The sequence below is a fragment of a genome, unplaced genomic scaffold, assembly GCF_019419815.1.
Source record: "Pyrus x bretschneideri cultivar Hongxiangsu unplaced genomic scaffold, Pyrus_bretschneideri_v1 Contig2, whole genome shotgun sequence".
In the NCBI taxonomy this organism is placed as follows: domain Eukaryota; kingdom Viridiplantae; phylum Streptophyta; class Magnoliopsida; order Rosales; family Rosaceae; genus Pyrus; species Pyrus x bretschneideri.
In genome coordinates, this window is record NW_025999501.1 from 9,224,528 (window position 1) to 9,244,503 (window position 19,976).

Here is a 19,976-nt window from a genome sequence, read left to right on the forward strand (position 1 = left end):
GTTGCTGCTCGTCCACTTCAATTTATATTTTATTTTGCACTATTTCACTGTTTGCCTTCCTCACTAGTAAGAAAGTGGAGATTAAGATATGTTGAGAACAAGAATACAAAGGTAGTCAGTGAAAAAAATTTGATGTTTCTTCGTAAAATCATTGATATTATAAGGTAGTCCAACTTCTCATAAGTTTATGCAAAATGTCTTCTCCCATCAATGTAAGATTCATTCTCACCTCACGCGTAGCAAATTTTCAAGTCTAACACGTGAACAACACAAATGAAGTATTATGCAACTATTTCTCAACAAAATTTAACATCTGACCAAGGAAAATTGAAAATACAACAAAATCCAACAAATCTTGGTGGTTACTCATCACACCACTTATGTCCTCTCACTAAACAATCAGATCGAAGGGGGAAAAATATGGAATTATAACAAAGCAGGGAAATTGCTAACAAAGATATCACATACAAAAAATTTACGCGTGTTTCTTCCTAACACGAAGACGACGACGACGACTCGAGATTATATGGCTACAGTACATCTCCTTTGATTATTCCGTCCTATGATGATGAAGTACCGAATCGTCCAAAAATCTGTGCATGGAAACCACCCATTCTTCAACTCGGACATCCACGACTCTAGAGCAAGAGACGCTCCCTTGGCTGAATTCAAAATAATGCTCCATCACTATTTTTTCCAGGTAAATAATGCTCAACCAGTCTACAGATGAGGCATCTAATCGGCTTAGTAAACATCCTGCCAGATTGAAAGTAAAAGAGCGGTGAGCGGTGAAAATCTTAGAGCACAAGCATTTCGAATCTGGCTATTTCAGTGTGAAGCAACATCTAATAAATGCCATAATTTCACAGCAGTCATTACCTCTACATTACGGATTTTGCTGGACTTGCCGGTGTACTTGTATTATCCAATCAACATAACCATTGCTTCCACCCATCTGCTCCTCGACAAGATTGGCGAGTATAAGATGGCCTTCTCGGGGCTGCTCACCTTGTCTTACAAGATGACACAACTGGTAATATGACGGATCACTTTCTCTAAGTTTCTTTAGTATCCTCATTAGCTTCTTTGACATTTCATTATCGTGCTCACGAAGGGTAACCTGATCAGCCAAAACAATAAGAATACAGTAAACGAGAGTACTAAACAATGCCAGTTCAACAAGTTACAAGATAAAAAAAAATCAGAAAAAGAGGGGAAGAAGCAAAGAATTCTTGGGCCAACGTTAGAAACTTCAAGAAAGGTTTGGACTACAAAGATCTCTCCAACAATATCTAAACCAAAGGCTGATCACAGAATAAGAATCCAATACAGTTCTTACGTAAAACCATAGGGCTAGTACTGGGTCATCCAAATGATAAAAGAAAAGAATGTGATATGCTAAAGTCATATAAACTACGGAAGGAAAAGAGGGGCATTCTCAAGGCTGTTTGGGAAACATTTTAGTCAGCGGTGCATAAGCCAGCCATATTGACAATTATATGTTTCTTATAACAGTCTTCTCTAATAGGGAGCTCGGGTGCATTTGAATTCCAGCATAATGCAGCAGGGACGGAGATTAAGAAATTAAACTTCAGATATCTTATATAAAACATGCATTGAAATCACAAAACAAAGAATACACAGAAAGTAATGATGAATGTTTAGACATGATACTTCTTTTGTTCTACTTTGTCTTTATGGGGCTTTATCATACCTTTGATAACTCTGCTGCAAAGTCAGGCCCAAGTAGATTCTTAGCTATATCAGGTGGAAGAACTCTACCAAACCATAGAACATAGCGAAACCCATCATCAAATATATAAAGGCCTCTGAAATCTAAGCTCTCACCAAGTAATGGTAACCTATTCTCTATGATTTTGACGTCATCAGCTTCAGAAGATGCCTACAAATACAAGAAGCAGAAACAAATTTAACGATTGTGAAATGACATCACTCAAGTTTTAACTTTTAAGTGAATGGAATTATATTACCTTCAAAAGATACTCATCGAGCCGTATTAAACTAGGATATAGGAGCTTCAACAATTTTTTAACTGGTAAGGTCATCATTGTGTGCCCTGCCGCACAACGTTCATCAAGTGACACGTCTGCATACCCCCCACGAAGAGGTGCTGATTTACAAAGTGCCAATCCATACAAAGGCAAGAACTTCAGAGACTCTGAGTATATCATCTTCCCTCCTAAGCGGTGTTGTACAGCATAGAGATTTCGAAATTCTTTGAGGGCTTTGACAATTCTTAGCTGCAAAGAGTTCCGAGCATCTTCCAACTTATGGGACAAAGTTTTCTCAATTGCTGCAATTTGATTCAGAAAAATAAGAACCACTGATATTCAAAACATACCACATTACTAACATAGAGTTTCAGTTACCCATACTAACACAGAGTTTCAGTTACCCACCTAGCCTGGAAAGCAAGGTGACAATGGCACCAGTATCAGCCTGCCGATACATCTCAGACAGATCTGTAACCACCGGTACTGCTGCTGTATGTACTCTAATACGCCTCTCTCCGCAGGATGCAGTGTATCTTTAAACGTTAAGGACACTTCACCATCAATAACCTTACAAATATCATTACGAAATTTCCCCCAGCACAACTTAAACTAGAGAGTATGTGTGAATAATCAAAGTATAAAGAATGAAACAACTTTATTATGCAACTGAAAAGAAAACTTAGGAAAAAGAATATCAGAAGGAAATGATTTGTGAATAATCAAAAGAAAAACAAGCACCACAATACCATACGGGATGTCTATCTGTAGATAAAACTTAAAATCGAACATTAAGCGGAAGGATACAGCAAGGCAACTTGGAAATATACTGTCTGAATAGTCAGTAGCGTCTCTTCAAGAGATAACTGCATCGCAAATGCTTTATCACAATCTACAGCAGGAAGTGCTAATAAGTCTGTGGACCTTAGCATAAAGTTCCCATGATAAGACGTAAAGCGCACTCCTAGAAGTACAAACAAAAAAACATTAGCATGTTTCCGAGCACAGGCAAAATAACATATTTATGTGAGCACAATGGGGTTGTTCTGGAGAATCATCAATGGCAGACCTTTTCCACATCTTATGCGCATCACTGCTTCCCAGGCAGTTTCCCTAGTAAGATCTCTTGCTAATTCATGTTTCAACTTATATCCGTGAATGGTAGATTGAAAATTTGGGTAATAATACACCTGACCCCCAGTATATTTTGCCAGAGTACCTACATTTGGAAGACCATAGCAGTTATACACTATACAACTTTTAGCTGTACAATAAATATAGTTCACGGGAGAGTATACAACACAATAACCATCACACCCTGATATGGGTCTATTAATAGCTGCTGGAAACAAGAACTACAAACAAGATAGTAAAAGTTTCAAATATGTCAATTCAGATTCTTTCTTCAAAAATGTTCACTACAGGGAAGAAACACTACAATATTCTAGGAGAACAGTTAATGCAATAAATTGGAGAAAACCATTGCTAAAGCATATTTCCCCACAAGGGCAACAACTACAAAATTGGTGGATAATATAAGAGTTCTCAACATATTAATGTAGAGAAGTATCATCAGAAGATCCTACTATCTGTCAACATCATCTTGATCTTTGGTTCTACGAAAGTGAAACAGAATATGATTAAACTATAAACATGTACCTAATGAAGCTATATCCGTGTACTTGTCACTGAAGGCATATACATCCACCCCTATCTGGAACTTGGTAAATTCTGCAGCCATCTGCTTGTAGAAAGGATCCTCTGGTAGTCTTAGTGGATGCTCTTTATCAGAGCCATAGACACGAAGATCATCTCCACGCAATTTCAAGCGACCAACACCAAGAGATGGCAGTGTATTTTGAAAAATTAACAATTTTCCCCCAAGGTTGCTCTGCAAAAGCACACGTGTGGACATAAGTTAATGCAAAGTAAATGAACGACCAGACTCTTGGAACTGCATAATGAACTACTTAATAGCCAATTACTCAAGGAATAAAAAACTTAACACACTGCTTTTATAATTGGTGATAAATTTGATCCAAATGTAAGATTCAAATTGCTATGTGTGAAAAAAGCTCACACACCATAAGCATAAGCGAGGCCTTAAGAGCTGGACCAAAAGCAGACTCCACATTCACGTTGTCTTGAAACATAGACGGCAAGCTATCTAGGAAGCTCTCCACTACGCTTCTTGATTCAGAGAGATTAACAAGAAGATCATCTGGCAATGGAATAAATACATCATCTAGATCTGAGACCACCATCATTTGAGGCTGAGTCAAAGAAGACTGCACATAAAACTCACAGGATCTCAGCACAAATGTTGGTAGTCGGAAAAAAAGAAAGAAAAGAAAATAACAAATTATGTTAACACTTAACAATGATAACAGAAAACACATACTTTCATGTTATAAAAATGTATTGTGCTGTCAAAAGTTGCAAACCCAATTTGTGTTCTGGGGAAGCCAGGAAGCTCATCCAAGCATGACCGGATAGTTTGGGCCACAACCTGCAAAGAGGTCATCAATAAATTTCAATAATTCCAACAGAGAGGCAAACGGACCTTTGGTAGTAGGTAATCAAAGATGTAATAAAAACAACTCAAATGAAAAGACATCCCAACCATCCATGAGACTAACACTATTAAAAGTCCTTGCATGAACTATTTCATAAACAAGAGAAGTTCATCTCAGAAGAACCCATTCTATCAGTGCCATGTATGAGAAAATTCCCAAAGTTAGGCATCTGAGCCAGCCTACTTTATCTTTTTCACAAAATAAAACCAGACACAGCATACCAGATATGATATTGTTTATTAATAAATCGTCTTTCATCCTAATCTGAATCCAAGAGCCTCTGACACTATACTCTCCAGGGCACCCAAGAACAATATACACTAGCACTACTGGGTGATCAATAAACCATGCAAATACTCCCAAGGGTCTGTAGTTGTATATTAGCAATAAATCATAAACCAACAGGTTTCAGAATACAAGGTTGAGTTTCTGTAAAAGCATTAGAAAAAGTATTTACCTCAATCATACCACTTCTGACAGCAGACATCGAAACGTCAATGAGGAAAAAATACAGTGGCGGCATAGGAGGCCGGACCATATATTCAGTTGGAGCAACAAATTCCACACTACCCTGTGTAAGCTCAGGTCGTTGATCCAAATCAATTCTTCTGCCAATGGCATCCAAATGAGCAAAGTAATCCCCAGGGACTGAACAAGAAAGTAAATACATTTTATCACTCAGTGCTTGACCAGAAATATTAAATAAGGTATATTTTCCCAGAATTAAACAACATCCCACTGCTCTGGTTAATTTTAGTAACCTAAAACAAGTACTATCTAGCAAGAAAACTTGATTGCATTCAGGTAAAACCAGGATTAACAATAAAGCAAAGCTGCTGTATATTCATCATGATATTAGAAACTTCGGTGCACTAGGGGAAATTACTGAGAGTTAGAAAATACAAAAAAAGTACTCTAGCATGACAGGTTGCAATTGTAGAAAATATCTGCGTTATGAAATAAAAAATGAAATAATAACTACATTTTTTTTTTTTTTTTTTTTGGAGAACATAATAACTACATTTTGGACTATAAGGCAAGCAGCAATATTCCATACATATATTGCAGAATATATTACAGAAATCCTATTTGGGGAAGTATAACTAACAAACATGAATAAAATATAAGGCAAACTCAGCTGCTTAATGCTGCCCAACATGAAGAAGCATGAAGTTGAACATAGGGAAATTTTGAGTCAACATTCTGTATCCTTCCATAAATTGGTTTATAATAACAAGTTAAATTTATTCTCTTAGGGGAAAAGAGAAGAGCTGGTCCATTTACCATCATTAAGTAAAGCACAAATGTTGCAACGCCACTTTCTTCCAGCATCTGTAAATGTCACATAGGGGTTCACATACGTCCGACATCTTCTACAGCGAATAATGCCGGCCGAACCAAAATTAACAATTGGAACTTCCTCCTAGATAGAGAACACAGAACAAGATAATTACAGCGAATCCAACTTCAATCAATTTTGATCATTTTGAATGTTTGAGTATAGATGCACTAACCCCATCAGGTGGTTCAGCAAGTGGACAAACAACTGCTCCCAAAGGTAAATGCCACCTTGAAGACAAAGACTGAGAACTTGGTATTGCAACAGTTGTAAGCCGTAGAAATCTAGGATTGCAATTCATGGGGTACATCTGAGCAAGTGATGTTGGCTCCACGTCACCAGCCAAAGGCCTTGGCAAAGCTTTAGGGTCGAGTCCAGGTTCAATTGATCCGGGAACAGATCCAATAGATAGTGCGCTGAAGTCGTCTGTCAAGGCTTGGACGGCACCAACGGGAGGTCCAGAACCATGATGTTGCATGTGGTCCCTTGACATACCCAATGGAGCTGCACCTTGCGTAGGTGGAGCATAACCTCCTTGGTGAGCTGCAAAAGGAGAGGACACTGCTGGTGGAGCAGCTGCATAGCTTCCTTGATGAGTAAGAAATGGAGACTGAGCAGGTGGGGCTAGTGAATCTGCACTAGACTGCTTACGGGGAAATCCAGGAAGAGATGTCTGAGCATTTGGTAGGGAAGCTGGGAATGATGAATCTGATGGAGACTGAAAAGCATTCACACTTGGTGGTGCAGAATTAATGCTTTGAGGTGGAGGTCCCATTGGCACAGAAGGTATCTGCTGTTGTGGTCGTTGAAATGGTGCTTGACCAGGAGGAAGTTGAAACGGCATTTGGCCTACAGGTGGACCACGTGCAGTTGGTGCTTGCGCTGCTGGTGGATATTGTGGTGTTGGGAAACGGGAGTAAGGTCCAACACTCGGCGGGACACTTGAAGTTGGTGGAGGAGGCACAGATGGATCATGAAACCTACTTGGCAGTGTAGGCCTAAAAGGAGAGGCTTGTGGTCCAACTGCAGACCCAGATGATGAGAACGGCACATTAGTCTGTGGAGGAACTGATGGAGTAGGTCTGAAGTTAGAGGCATCTGGTCCAACCACAGGCCCAGACGATGAAAAAGGTGTCTGTTGCGTGACAGGTGGAGGAGGTCTAAAACCATATGCCTCCTGTCCACCCATGGGACCTGAAGATGAAAAAGGCATCATGTTTTGAGGAGGAGCCGCAAAAGGTGCAGTGGCAGGTCTTGCAGTAAAATTCGGACGACTAGGGTTTTCAGTCCCCATAACTTTGGTTACAAACACCTGCTAATTCAGTAGAAACAATGCTCTCATGACCTAGACCTGCTCCTACAGCCAAGAGAAGAGGTTTGAGTTATCATCCAAGAAGGACCAATATGTCACTACATCACAGCTTAGACACTCACAGTATTACAGTATGGAATCATACAAACACAAAGACACACATTTAAATTACTTTTTTTTTTCTGCATCAAACATAACAAAGAAACCGATGGAATAAGCAAATAATGTACTCGAAAATAGATCAAACCCTCTATGTCAACACTAAGCTCATCTAGTCTCACAAAATTAATAGAGCAGCCCGAGCAAGAATGTCAGATTAAATCCTTAATCTAGCATTTTTAATATTTGACTACACCCAAGCACCACTAGCAATTCATTTAAAATTCCAGTAGCAATCCTAAGCTAGACCAGTTAACAAGGTCAAAACTCATAAACCACCCAATCCTAACTCTTAACTCCTAAGGTTTACCTCTCACATGATCGAATCGTATACGGTGCACAATGGAACACGATATACCATTACTAATTAATTTATAACCAATTAAGGAACAAACATGGCTCAACAAGATGTGATTAATTAAGCATAATTTAGCACTAAAATAATAACTTCATGATTGCTGATACTAAAAACCATAATCCCACAACCCAAAAACTAATTACAACAAAGAGAGTGCATAATTTAGCATGCATACAGAAACAGAGTAGCAGATCTTAATCGGAAAAAATCGAAAGAAAAGCACTACCCAAATCGCAAATTTGCAACATCTACATGGATCAAGAAAACCCAGACGAAAATTAGAGCCAAATTCGTGAGCCCGATGGACATCGAATGCAAAACCCAATGAAAAAACAGACCCGACTGAGATTGGGAGTTGAATTTTGGAAAATTTTTTAGACCAAAAGCGGGGAAAAGTGAATTATATTGGACGAACCGAGATGAAGGACTAGTTGTTGGGTTGATTTAATCGCAGAGCGGCAAATCGAGATTCAGAGAGAGAGAGAGAGAGGAGGAAGCTTACCTTTGCTTCCGCCGGAGGAGAGAGAGTCTAGAGAGAGATTGAAATATGAGCAAGATGAGAGAGAGACTATTACCGGGCTAATCATTTTTCATCGACTTCTACGATGTCGTTTTGTTCTTGTATGATTAGGCCCAATAAATGTTCGGATTTAGAACCCAAAACTCGTTGGGTCGGGTCAGTCTATGATTCTATTTTCATTTTTCAATATTTTCAATTCTAAAGTCGTTCGTTTTAAACAAAAAGATCTTAAATGAAAATTTAAAAAGATAAAAATAAATAAAAGTACTAAGGTTTTAATGAAATTCATGAAAAAAATCATTGCAACGGCAGCTGTCAAATACATTTAATAATTCTAATAGATTTGATCCAATGTATCATAAATTTTTTAATTATTCCAAATATTTGATTTGTTGTCTTAATAAATGGGCCACACAAAGAGATTAATTTTTTTTTCATAGAATTACACCATATTTAACATATCGGATGAATAAAAAAAATTTACAAAATGTAAAACTGCGACATAAACAATCAAATATCATTTTAATATTTTAAATTTAACATTTACTTTAGAAATGCTATAATTCAGCTAGGAAAGAGATCGTTTCCGGATCTCTTCCACCAAGACTTCTGGATCAAGTGATCTAGATCCTTAAAATTTGATTCAACGGCTAAAAACAAAGGTTCCTTTTAAAAGTGATAATAATTTTAGCCGTTTGATCAAATTTCAAAGGTCCATATCACTTGATCTGGGAGCCTTGGTAGAACTAAAGTTCGGAAATCATTACTCCAATTACCTCAATAAAAAAATATTAACTTGCTTAGGTGGAAATTATTTTGTCCAGCTCAACTTCTGCAAGACCAAAAATATGAACAGAAAGTGAAAATCAGGTCACCATTCATTAAACCATCGTCATCCCTCTCCCTCTCTCTCTCTCTCTCTGTTTCCATCTCTCAATTATTATTAGTTCTTCTATTGATCCTTTCTAAACCTCTCATTTCGATCCAAATCCATCCTCCATTTCCCCCCAAAACCAGCTTCACTTTTCTGTTTTGGCACCAGTTATAGAGACCCAATTGGCAAACGAGTCCTCCATTGAATCATCCACCCGAAGCTGGTAAAGTTCAAGTTTTCAATCAATTCATGTAACTGGGTCTTGCTTTTTTCCTTCAAATTTTGAGGATTTGATATCCAAGCAGCTGGCTTTAGCTTCCGTCAATCCGATGATTATGTTTAGATTCTGCATCGAAAATTACAAAAAATTGAAATTCTATCAGTAAATGGATGTTGTTTGTTTCTTCAGATTCTGAAACTTTGAGAAGAAAATTTAGCAACTTGGAAATAATTTTGTTAATTACGTATTGGAAATGGTTTTTAGCAGGTCAGGCATTACGAATCAAGCTGGGAGCTTCATTTGGGAGATTGAGAAATTAGCTGGGAACAAGTTTTCGAAATCTTTTCGATCCATCGCTAAGTAAGTACTTAAACAAGTTTTCGATTTCAATGGTTTTGTTGTTAATTTTTTTATGGTTAGAAGTTAACTTGTATTGATATTGTTGACTGCTCCAGATGGGATCCTCTGTTTTTTTTTTTTTTTTTTTTGGTGTGTGATACTCTGTTTCATTCAAACTTTAGGTATGAAAGTGGGACGAAAGATTGAAATTTCACTGTTCTTGAAGGTCGTAGTGAGAATTATCCAAAAGATTAATTTTTTTGAGTTTTAGTGGAAAAGGACGGTTAACAATATACAATTTCGTAGTGCTCTTTGAGCTTAAATCTCAATGTAGGTAATAAATTTTGATGCCAAGTTCTCTAGAGTGAGTGATATTTGGATTTTACATGTGCTGGTGTTAGTATGTTCTACTGGTATACTATATGAAGGAAAGCTAAATCAAGAAAAGTTTTCAGGTCAACTTTTCACTATGTGGATAGCAGGAAGCGAACTGATAAACATTTGTTATTTCTCACAGTTTCTGCTGATCAGCACACTCAGCAGGAGCAGGCTGAATTTCCAAGGTTGTACAATCTATATCTGAAGTGTCGTCAATGGCTGAGCAACGTAAGGGTAATGTCAAACCTGCAAATGGGAAGCCATCAGCAACCGCCACAGCAACCGGCAGTGCATATTCCATTGATCTCAATAACTTCAGCAAGCGGTTAAAGATGATGTATTTGCATTGGAGGGAACATCGTAGTGATCTATGGGGTGAATCTGATGCACTTGCAATAGCAACTCCTCCAACTTCTGAGGATCTGCGGTATCTGAAATCCTCCGCAATGAATATCTGGTTGCTCGGTTATGAGTTCCCAGAAACTATCATGGTTTTCTCAAAGAAGCAGATCCATGTTTTGTGTAGCCAGAAAAAGGCTTCTCTCCTTGATGTTGTGATAAAGCCTGCAAAAGAGGCTGTTGGTGTTGAAGTTGTGATGCATGTAAAACTCAAAGGCCAGGATGGAACTGGACTGATGGATAGCATATTTAGAGCTATAAATGCCCACTCGAGCTCCGATGCTCCTGTTGTTGGACACATAGCAAGAGAGGCTCCTGAAGGGAAGCTTTTGGAGACTTGGAGTGAGAAGTTGAAGAATGCTAATTTTGAGTTGAGTGATGTGACCAATGGGTTCTCTGACTTGTTTGCCGTCAAAGACCTGGTTGAGCTTACATATGTGAAGAAAGCGGCGTACTTGACTTCATCGGTGATGAAGACATTTGTGGTACCTAAGCTTGAGAAGGTCATTGATGAGGAAAAGAAAATTTCCCATTCTTCATTGATGGATGAAACGGAAAAGGTCATATTGGAGCCTGCAAGAATTAAGGTGAAGCTGACAGCAGCAAATGTTGATATTTGCTATCCTCCAATTTTTCAGAGTGGAGGAGAATTTGATCTGAAGCCAAGTGCTTCAAGCAATGATGAGAACCTTTGTTATGACTCTACTAGTGTGATTATATGTGCTGTTGGATCAAGGTATAAAAGCTACTGCTCAAATATTGCTCGAACCTATCTGATTGATGCAAATTCTATGCAGAGCAAGGCATATGAGGTTCTGCTTAAAGCTCAAGAAACTGCAATCGGTAATTTAAAATCTGGGAAGAAGTTAAGTGCTGCATACCAAGCTGCACTCTCAGTAGTTGAAAAGGAGGCTCCAGAGCTGACTGGAAACTTGACCAAAACAGCTGGAACTGGAATTGGCCTTGAATTTCGTGAGTCGGGGCTTAATCTTAATGCTAAGAATGATCGAGTTTTGAGACCAGGCATGGTTTTCAACGTTTCTCTGGGTTTCCAGAACGTGCAGGCAAAGACAAAAGACCCTAAGACCCAGATATTTTCACTGTTAATAGCAGATACAGTTATTGTTGGTAAAGAGACCCCAGAAGTATTGACTAATTCAAGCAAAGCTGTTAAGGATGTGGCATACTCATTCAATGATGACGATGATGAAGAAGAAGAGCGTGCAAAACCTAGATCCAGTAGTAAAGGTGCCAGGAGTGCCATGAGTAAGGCCACACTTAGATCAGACAACCATGAAATGTCTAAAGAAGAGCTACGAAGGCAGCACCAAGCCGAACTTGCCCGCCAAAAGAATGAAGAAACTGCTAGAAGGCTTGCTGGTGGGGGTTCTACAGCTAACGATAATCGTGGTGCTGGGAAGACGGTTGGTGATCTGATTGCATATAAGAATGTCAATGATCTGCCTGCTCCAAAAGAGTTGATGATTCAGGTTGACCAGAGGAATGAAGCTATCCTCTTGCCGGTTTATGGAAACATGATTCCTTTCCACATAGCCACTGTGAAGAGTGTTTCCAGCCAGCAGGACACTAACCGGAATTGCTACATCCGTATAATCTTTAATGTACCTGGTACCCCATTTAGCCCTCATGATGCAAACACCCTGAAGTTTCAAGGGTCAATTTATTTAAAGGAAGTTTCATTCCGTTCCAAGGACCCAAGGCATATAAGTGAAGTAGTACAGCAAATTAAAACTCTTCGCAGACAGGTTGCCTCAAGGGAGTCTGAAAGAGCTGAAAGGGCAACTTTAGTCACACAGGAGAAGCTGCAAATTTCAGGAGCCAAATTCAAGCCAAAAAGATTGCCAGACCTATGGATTCGTCCTGTTTTTGGGGGTCGTGGAAGAAAGCTCACTGGATCACTGGAAGCCCACGCAAATGGGTTCCGGTATTCTACTTCAAGGTCTGAAGAACGTGTCGATGTTATGTTTAGCAATATCAAACATGCATTTTTCCAGCCAGCTGAGAAGGAAATGATTACCCTGCTGCACTTTCATCTGCACGATCATATTATGGTAGGAAACAAAAAGACCAAGGACGTGCAATTTTATGCGGAGGTGATGGATGTAGTGCAGACACTGGGAGGTGGAAGGAGGTCAAACTTTGATCCTGATGAGATCGAGGAAGAGCAACGTGAAAGGGAAAGAAAGAACAAAATTAATATGGAGTTCCAGAACTTTGTGAACCGAGTAAATGATTCGTGGGGGCAACCTCCATTCAAATCACTTGATCTTGAGTTTGATCAGCCCCTTAGGGAGCTTGGCTTCCATGGAGTACCTCATAAAGCCTCAGCTTACATTGTCCCAACTTCAAGCTGTCTGGTTGAGCTGATAGAGACACCTTTTGTGGTAATTACTCTGAGCGAGATTGAAATAGTAAACCTTGAGAGAGTTGGTTTAGGGCAAAAGAACTTTGATTTGACTGTTGTTTTCAAGGACTTCAAGCGAGATGTCTTCCGAATTGATTCCATTCCCTCGACATCACTAGATGGCATTAAGGAGTGGTTAGACACAACTGATCTCAAGTATTATGAGAGTAGGTTGAATCTCAACTGGCGTCCTATTCTCAAAACCATTACTGACGACCCTGAGAAGTTCATAGAGGATGGTGGATGGGAATTTTTGAACATGGACATTAGTGATTCGGATTCTGACAATTCTCAGGAGTCTGACCGTGGGTATGTGCCTTCAGATGTGCAGTCGGATTCAGGTTCAGACGAGGAGGATGATGACAGCGAGTCATTAGTGGAGTCGGAAGATGATGAGGAAGAAGAATCCGGAGAAGACTCAGAAGAGGCCGAAGGAAAGACATGGGAAGAGTTGGAGAGAGAAGCAAGCCACGCAGACAGGGAAAAAGGGAATGCGTCTGACAGTGAAGAGGAGAGGGCCAGAAGGAAGGTCAAGGCTTTTGGAAAGGCTCGAGTACCCGACAAGAGGAACCTTGGTGGCAGCCTTCCCAAGAGGCCAAAATTTAGGTGACATTGTTTTTGTCTTCAGTTTTTTAAGTTTTGCAGCAGCTTAAGCAGCAGCATTAGATTGGATTGTGTGTTTTATTTTTAAGATGTTAAGAACAAGTGAAGAGTTACCAAAAGGGGAAGCGGAAGGTAAAGGGAAAGAATGCATCCGACACAACACCAAAATGAATATCCCTTGACGGATGCATGCAAGGCTTGGTTTAGTTGTATCAGGGTAAGGAATGAATATGCATTTGAACTTGTACTTGAACGAATGGACGGATGAATTTGGATTTGGGTATATGAATTGATGGTTGGATTTTGGTATGAATCGTTAACCATTGCATTTCAAGAACCAGCATTTTACTTGAGTGCTTACTAAGCGACTCTTAAGCTGCTTCTGCATCTCCACAGTTCATGTAACTATTGATCATCGCCCCTTCGTTCCAACGAATAACATCGTTCGATTCTCCTCTGCTTCCTGCAGAACCTCAGAAACTGCATACATTTGAATGCACGTGGATAAGGAATGGTGGACGTCGGAACCACACAAAAATGAGTATCCCTTGAATGTATGCAAAACGATATTCTAATCTCCAAGGAGGGGGACTCGAACTCGGGAAAAACAAACCAGCGTACCGCATTTAACCAACTAGCCTAACTCGCATCAACATGTATGCAAGAACAATACGTTGTTGCGAAAAGTTCATTCGCTTTTTTGGAAGACAAAGTACAGAACGACGATAAAGCTCTCACTTCCAGCAAGGATACTGATAATACTACCAATTTACAACTCTGCATCTGCAACATAAGTCTGTAGTTCAAAAAGACAACGAAACTACTTAAAACCGAAGTAAAATTATAAGTTCCAAGCTACTACCGTCAGAGAACCACTTAAAACATAACGTGTGACTGACATGAAACAATCGCACGATCTATCTCATCTTAGTCCGCTTCGATATGCTACTAGGAGGTGGGGCTCGAGACTTCCCAAAAGCTTTCGTCTTCCTTCTCTTCCTGTCCTCCTCACTGTCATATTCGTTCCCTTTCTCCCTATCTGCATTGCTTGCTTCCCTCTCTAGCTCATCCCACGATAACCCATCCTCATCTGACTCTGCTTCTCCGTCGTCATCCTCAGACTCCACAACCGACTCACTATCAGAATCCTCATCGTCTGATTCTTCCGATTCAGCAGATTCTATATCCGATGGTTCATAACCCTGGTCTGACTCCTCCGACTGTTCAGACTCTGAATCAGACGCTTCCAAATTCAAAAATTCCCAACCTCCATCATCAATGAAGCTCTGCGGGTCATCAGTGATTGTCTTCAGTATCTGTTTCCAGTTCAGATTCAGCCTGCTCTCATAATACTTGAGGTCAGTTGTGTCGAGCCATTCCTTGATACCATCAAGCGCTGTTGAAGGGATTGAATCAATCCGGAGAACGTCCCTTTTGAAGTCCTTGAATACAATTGTCATGTCAAAATTCTTCTGCCCAAGGCCAACTCTTTCCAGATTCACAATCTCAATCTCACTTAGACTGACAACAAGGAAAGGAGTTTCTATCAGTTCAACCAAGCAGGCTGAAGTAGGGACAATAAATGCCGAGGATTTATGAGGCACACCATGGAAACCAAGCTCTCTCAGAGGTTGATCAAACTCAAGGTCCCTAAACTGTGACTGCCCCCAAAGCTCATTAACCCGATTCACAAAGCTCTGAAAATTCATATTGACTTTGTTTTTCCTATCCCTCTCCCGCTGCTCTTCTTCAATCTCATCTGGATCATAGGCAGACCTCCTGCTTCCTCCCAATGTCTGAACTGTGTCCATCACCTCAACATAGAATTGCACGTTTTTCGTTTTCTTGTTGCCCACCATGATGTCATTGTGCAGATGAAAGTGCAGGAGCGTGATCATTTCATTCTCTGCTGGCTGGAAAAAGGCATGCTTAATATTTGCAAACATGACATCCAGGCGCTCCTCTTGCCTGGTGGTAGAATAACGAAACCCATTTGCATGAGCTTCAAGAGTACCAGGAATCTTTCTTCCACGGCCACCAAAAACAGGTCTAATCCAAAGGTCAGACAATCTTATTGGCTTAAATCTGTTACCCGCTATTTGGAGTTTCTCCTGAGTAACCAGTGTCGCCTTCTCAGCTATCAAGGACTCCCTGGATACAACTTGCCTTCGCAGCCCTTTAATCGCCTGTACCACTTCACTTATGTGCCTTGGATCCTTGGAGCGAAATGAAACTTCTTTTAAATATATAGACCCAAGGTTTTTCAGTGAGTTGGCATCATGAGGACTGAAAGGAGTCCCAGGGACATTAAACATGATTCTGATATAACAGTTCCGATTGGTGTCCTGTTGACTGGAAACTGTCCTTATGGTGGCAACATGAAAAGGGATCATACTGCCATAAATAGGCAACAGAACAGCTTCATTCTTCTGGTCAATCTGAATCATCAGTTGATTTAGACCTTTTGGAGGAACAACATCGTTTACATTCTTGTAGGCAACTAAATCCGTTAAAGCCTTTGCTGCAGAACGATTGTCACCCGACCCAGATCCACCACCAGCAAGTCTGCGGGCAGTTTCTTCATTTTTCTGACGGGCAAGTTCTGCCTGATGTTGCCTGCGGAGTTCCTCCTTCGAAATCTCATGATTGTCTGACCTCAGTGTTGTCTTAGACAATAAGGCCTCCTTTCCATTAGCCTCACCTTTTGGTTTTTTTGGCTCTTCAGCTTCCTCTTCATCTCCATCATTAAAGGAGTACGCCACATCCTGAAGATTCTTAGAGCTTCTACTTGTCACCACCTCTGGCTTGTCATTGCCGATAACCACAGTGTCCGCAAGCAACAAAGCATAGTTCTGGTTTTTGGGATTACTGCGACCACTCTGTAAGTTCTGAAACCCAAGCGACACATTAAAGACCATGCCTGCTTTCACCAACCGCTCATTCTTTGCATTTATATTCAACCCAGATTCACGGAACTCAAGGCCAATACCAGTCCCAGCCGATTTTGTCAAATTTGATACAAATTCAGGAGCCTCCTTCTCCACCACAGCAAGGGCAGCTTGATAAGCATCACTGACCTTTTTCCCAGGCTTCAACTCACTAATGGCTGCATTATGGGCCTTGAAGAGAACTTCATATGCCTTACTCTGACTGGAAGTAGCATCAATCAAAAAGGACCTGGCAATATTTGAGCAGTAACTCTTGTAGCGGGACCCAACTGCACATATGATCGCACTAGCAGAATCATAATAAAGCAACTCATCATTGCTAGCAGCACTGGGTCTGAGATCAAACTGTCCTCCACTCTGAAATATTGGGGGGTAACATATATCAACATTATCAGCCCGGAGCTTCACTTTAGCTTTAGAGGGTTCCATTATAGCCTTCTCTGCCTCATCCATCAAAGAAGAATGGGTGACTTTCTTCTCCTCATCAATAACAGTCTCAAGTTTTTTTACAACTACTTCGGTCATGACACTAGCAGACAAGACAGCAGCTCTCTTGATATTCAAAATCTCTTCATTGTCCTTAACAGCAAACAGGTCAGACAACCCATTTGTTACATCGCCCAACTGAAAATTTGCATCCTCAAGTTTCTTGGACCATGATTCCAAGAGGTTTCCCTCAGGGGCCTCCCTTGCAATATGTCCAACAACAGCTGTGTCATGGCCATCAGCCTTCGACTGAGCACGAATGGCACGGAAAATTGCCTCCATCAGACCACTTCCATCATCACTCCTTGTCTTCTCATGCATCACAACATCAACACCCACAGCTTCCTTGGCAGACTTTTTTACAACTTCCAGCAAAGACACCTTCTTCGCACTGCACAGGAAATGAATCTGCTTCTTCATGAAAACCATAATGGTCTCCGGAAACTCATAACCCACCAACCAAATATTCAATGCTGAAGATTTAAGGTACCGCAGATCTTCTGATGCTTTTGGTGTCGCTATTGCAACAACATCAGAAGAGCCCCACAAATCAGATCGATGTTCATTCCAATGAGAATAAAGTAACTTCAACCTCTCACTGAATACTTTCAAATCAATATTATAGGCACTTCCTGCTCCGGCGGCAGTCTTCCCATTAGCGGGCTGGCTATTTCCATGTCGACGATCAGCCATTACAAACAGTTTCTACAATTGACAAACATCAACTAATCACTTTCGGCCAATTAAATATACTTTTTAAATCAAGAACAAAATTTACACTTTCTCAATATTAAAAAATAATTTCTTTTTTGAACAATCAAAACCCTAAAAATCAAAATGGTCAATTAGGGTTTCGCACAAGTTCGTATTATTAGGATTTCGAGACGCCATCTTCACTCATAGAAAGCTAAATTATATCTGGAAAAACCCAGAAAATCATCATCTCCCAACCCCCTCACTTTCCAATCACAAGTCCCCAGCTCGATAACCAAATTAGGGTTCCTATTCCCTCCCCCAAACATACAAAAATCTTCAAAAATTACTAAATTAATCGACCAACAGCGATACAGAAACCGAAACCGTACCTTTCCGAACCTTCAGGGACGGGCTTCTGCAAACTTCTGCGGCTCCGCAATGTCGAATAGGGTTTCGGTTTGGGGCTCTAGGGCCTGGCGGCCACAAGTGCCCGATACATCAACCAAAACACAAATTTATATGGAGAGAGAGAGAGAGAGCGAGAGCGGGAGAGAGAAAACCTAGGGTTTCGAAGCGAGGGATGAGAGAGAAAGAGGGAGAATTCGAAGGGAGAACGAGAGAGAAATGGAAAAATGAAAAATCGCAGAGATGGTTTTCTTCGAATCGGAGAGAGCTCTGGAGTGGAGCGGTTGGTTTAAAGGAGCTGATTTTTCTTTGAGACGAAAAAGGACTGAGGATTGTGACGTATTACTTCCCCGTTTGGGTGGTTTCTGTGGTCATTGTGATTTTTTACGAGGGTATTTTCGGGGATTGAGTCTTGTTCTGTCAGGGTGAGGGATTTTGCATACGACGGCGTCGTTTGGTTGAGAGGGAAAAAGAAGCTGGTGTTGGGCTTGGGCGCTGCGGCGTCGTTTTGAGTTAGTCGTGGCGGGAATGAGCCCGGGCTTTGTTGAAAATAAGGCGGGAAAATCATATGATTTGGTGGGATAATGTTGTTGGATGAGTGGTGAAAGCATCTGATTCTGTGATTTTTGACATTTTAATTTTGTTTTTTACATGCAATTTTATTCATAATTGTAGTAACTACTATCTAATAACCAATTGTGGTGATTGACCAAAAAAAATAAAAATAAAAAAAAAATATTACTATATCATTCTTTTGTTCATAACAAATTAATTCGATTCATATTTCATATTGTTAATGAACCAAATTTGACACTTGCATGTCTCGTTCAAGGTTTTTTGCATTTTTAAGTTTGAAATTCATGGAGCATTTAAAATCTCAATTTAAACATCCAAAATCTATTATTTTCTCCAACTAGGTAAAGAGGAGACACTGCCTCTTGAATTGAGATTCTCTTTGCATCTTTGTGTCTGGAGCCGGCATGGTCAAAGATCTAGCCACTCATTTTAAACTTACGGATACTATTAACCCATCTCATTGGCTCATCTCAGTTAAGGGTCCATATTTTTTTCTTTTTCCCTTGAACAGTCTAGATTTGACTCCAAACTTCGAAATCCAGAGTGAAACTCGATTCCTTCCTCTTAAAACACTATAAATCTCAAAAAGTTACACAAGTGCCACATACATGATGACGCAACTGGAGCAACAAAAAAAAAATGAAGAAAACTAAAGGAGTGAAATTGTCAAAATTGACACCACAAAAACGAGTGTGGAAAATTGCTCAAACTACATGATCCAAAAAAATCAATCACCAAACAGGGTTATTTGATTTATTTCCCCAGTCTCTTACATTTCAACCAATCAGTTCATATTTTATTCATGTGAACGTTACAAACCTATTTCTTGAGTGTGAAGAAATTCTTTTTACCACCGACATTTATGATGGCAAGTTAAACTTACTATCGAAAGCGAGGTATCACCTTACAGGATCCAACTTCTCTGAAGAAAGTTCCCTCCTCTTCTCATCTATGACAGCTGAAAGCTCCATCATTTGGCAACCAACCCCCTTCAAAAATTATCAGATGAGAGAGAGACCCACTTCGTTGTTTGGAAACAAAGTCTGTAACTTTGAGCTTGAATTTTGTGGTGATAGGTCGTCATTTGCATCACAAAATGGTAAAGAGAAAGGCACAAGTTTTTCCCTATATTTTCTCTTTTATTTATGCTCATCTTTTCGATATATATTGTCGAAGAAACATTGTCTGGTGATCGTTAATTTTTCAGTTTTTATACATGCTTCTTTAGTACAATGAGGACCTCAATGATTCCAAGAGATTTCCCTCAAGCACATCCCTTGCGATATGACCAACAACAGCAGTGTCATGGCCATCAGCTTTTGATGGCACGAAAAACTGCCTCCATCGGAGC

General features: G+C 40.0%; 3 protein-coding genes across 8 annotated transcripts; 1 reads left to right on the plus strand and 2 right to left on the minus strand.

The window, feature by feature from the left end:
- Window positions 1-261: 261 nt before the first annotated feature.
- Window positions 262-8,379, minus strand: LOC103955325 (protein transport protein Sec24-like At3g07100). 3 transcript variants are annotated; one of them, XM_048583454.1, is made up of 14 exons: window positions 8,259-8,379; window positions 6,103-7,284; window positions 5,873-6,011; window positions 5,046-5,236; window positions 4,414-4,521; window positions 4,097-4,300; window positions 3,672-3,903; window positions 3,082-3,231; window positions 2,820-2,976; window positions 2,421-2,548; window positions 1,992-2,314; window positions 1,715-1,903; window positions 880-1,120; window positions 262-756 (listed from the first exon to the last, which is right to left on the minus strand). In XM_048583454.1, exons 2-13 carry the CDS (start codon window positions 7,219-7,221, stop codon window positions 887-889), a joined length of 3,174 nt encoding a protein of 1,057 aa, XP_048439411.1. In that variant the 5' UTR covers window positions 7,222-7,284; window positions 8,259-8,379; the 3' UTR covers window positions 262-756; window positions 880-886. The 3 variants fall into 3 exon arrangements, with proteins under 3 accessions (XP_048439411.1, XP_048439413.1, XP_048439412.1); XM_048583456.1 differs by having other exon boundaries at window positions 6,103-7,278; window positions 8,259-8,352; XM_048583455.1 differs by lacking the exon at window positions 8,259-8,379 and adding an exon at window positions 7,983-8,121.
- An 851-nt stretch (window positions 8,380-9,230) lies between these two features.
- Window positions 9,231-13,827, plus strand: LOC103955324 (FACT complex subunit SPT16-like). 4 transcript variants are annotated; one of them, XM_048583457.1, is made up of 3 exons: window positions 9,231-9,373; window positions 9,635-9,730; window positions 10,227-13,827. In XM_048583457.1, the coding sequence occupies exon 3, from the start codon at window positions 10,303-10,305 to the stop codon at window positions 13,519-13,521; it is 3,219 nt and encodes a 1,072-aa protein (XP_048439414.1). In that variant the 5' UTR covers window positions 9,231-9,373; window positions 9,635-9,730; window positions 10,227-10,302; the 3' UTR covers window positions 13,522-13,827. The 4 variants fall into 4 exon arrangements, with proteins under 4 accessions (XP_048439414.1, XP_009365471.1, XP_009365472.1 ...); XM_009367196.3 differs by having other exon boundaries at window positions 9,638-9,730; XM_009367197.3 differs by having other exon boundaries at window positions 9,243-9,373; window positions 9,643-9,730.
- A 400-nt stretch (window positions 13,828-14,227) lies between these two features.
- LOC103928243 (FACT complex subunit SPT16-like) lies at window positions 14,228-18,311 on the minus strand. Its single transcript, XM_009337256.3, has 2 exons — window positions 18,034-18,311; window positions 14,228-17,653 (listed from the first exon to the last, which is right to left on the minus strand). The coding sequence occupies exon 2, from the start codon at window positions 17,639-17,641 to the stop codon at window positions 14,432-14,434; it is 3,210 nt and encodes a 1,069-aa protein (XP_009335531.2). The 5' UTR covers window positions 17,642-17,653; window positions 18,034-18,311; the 3' UTR covers window positions 14,228-14,431.
- Window positions 18,312-19,976: the final 1,665 nt, after the last annotated feature.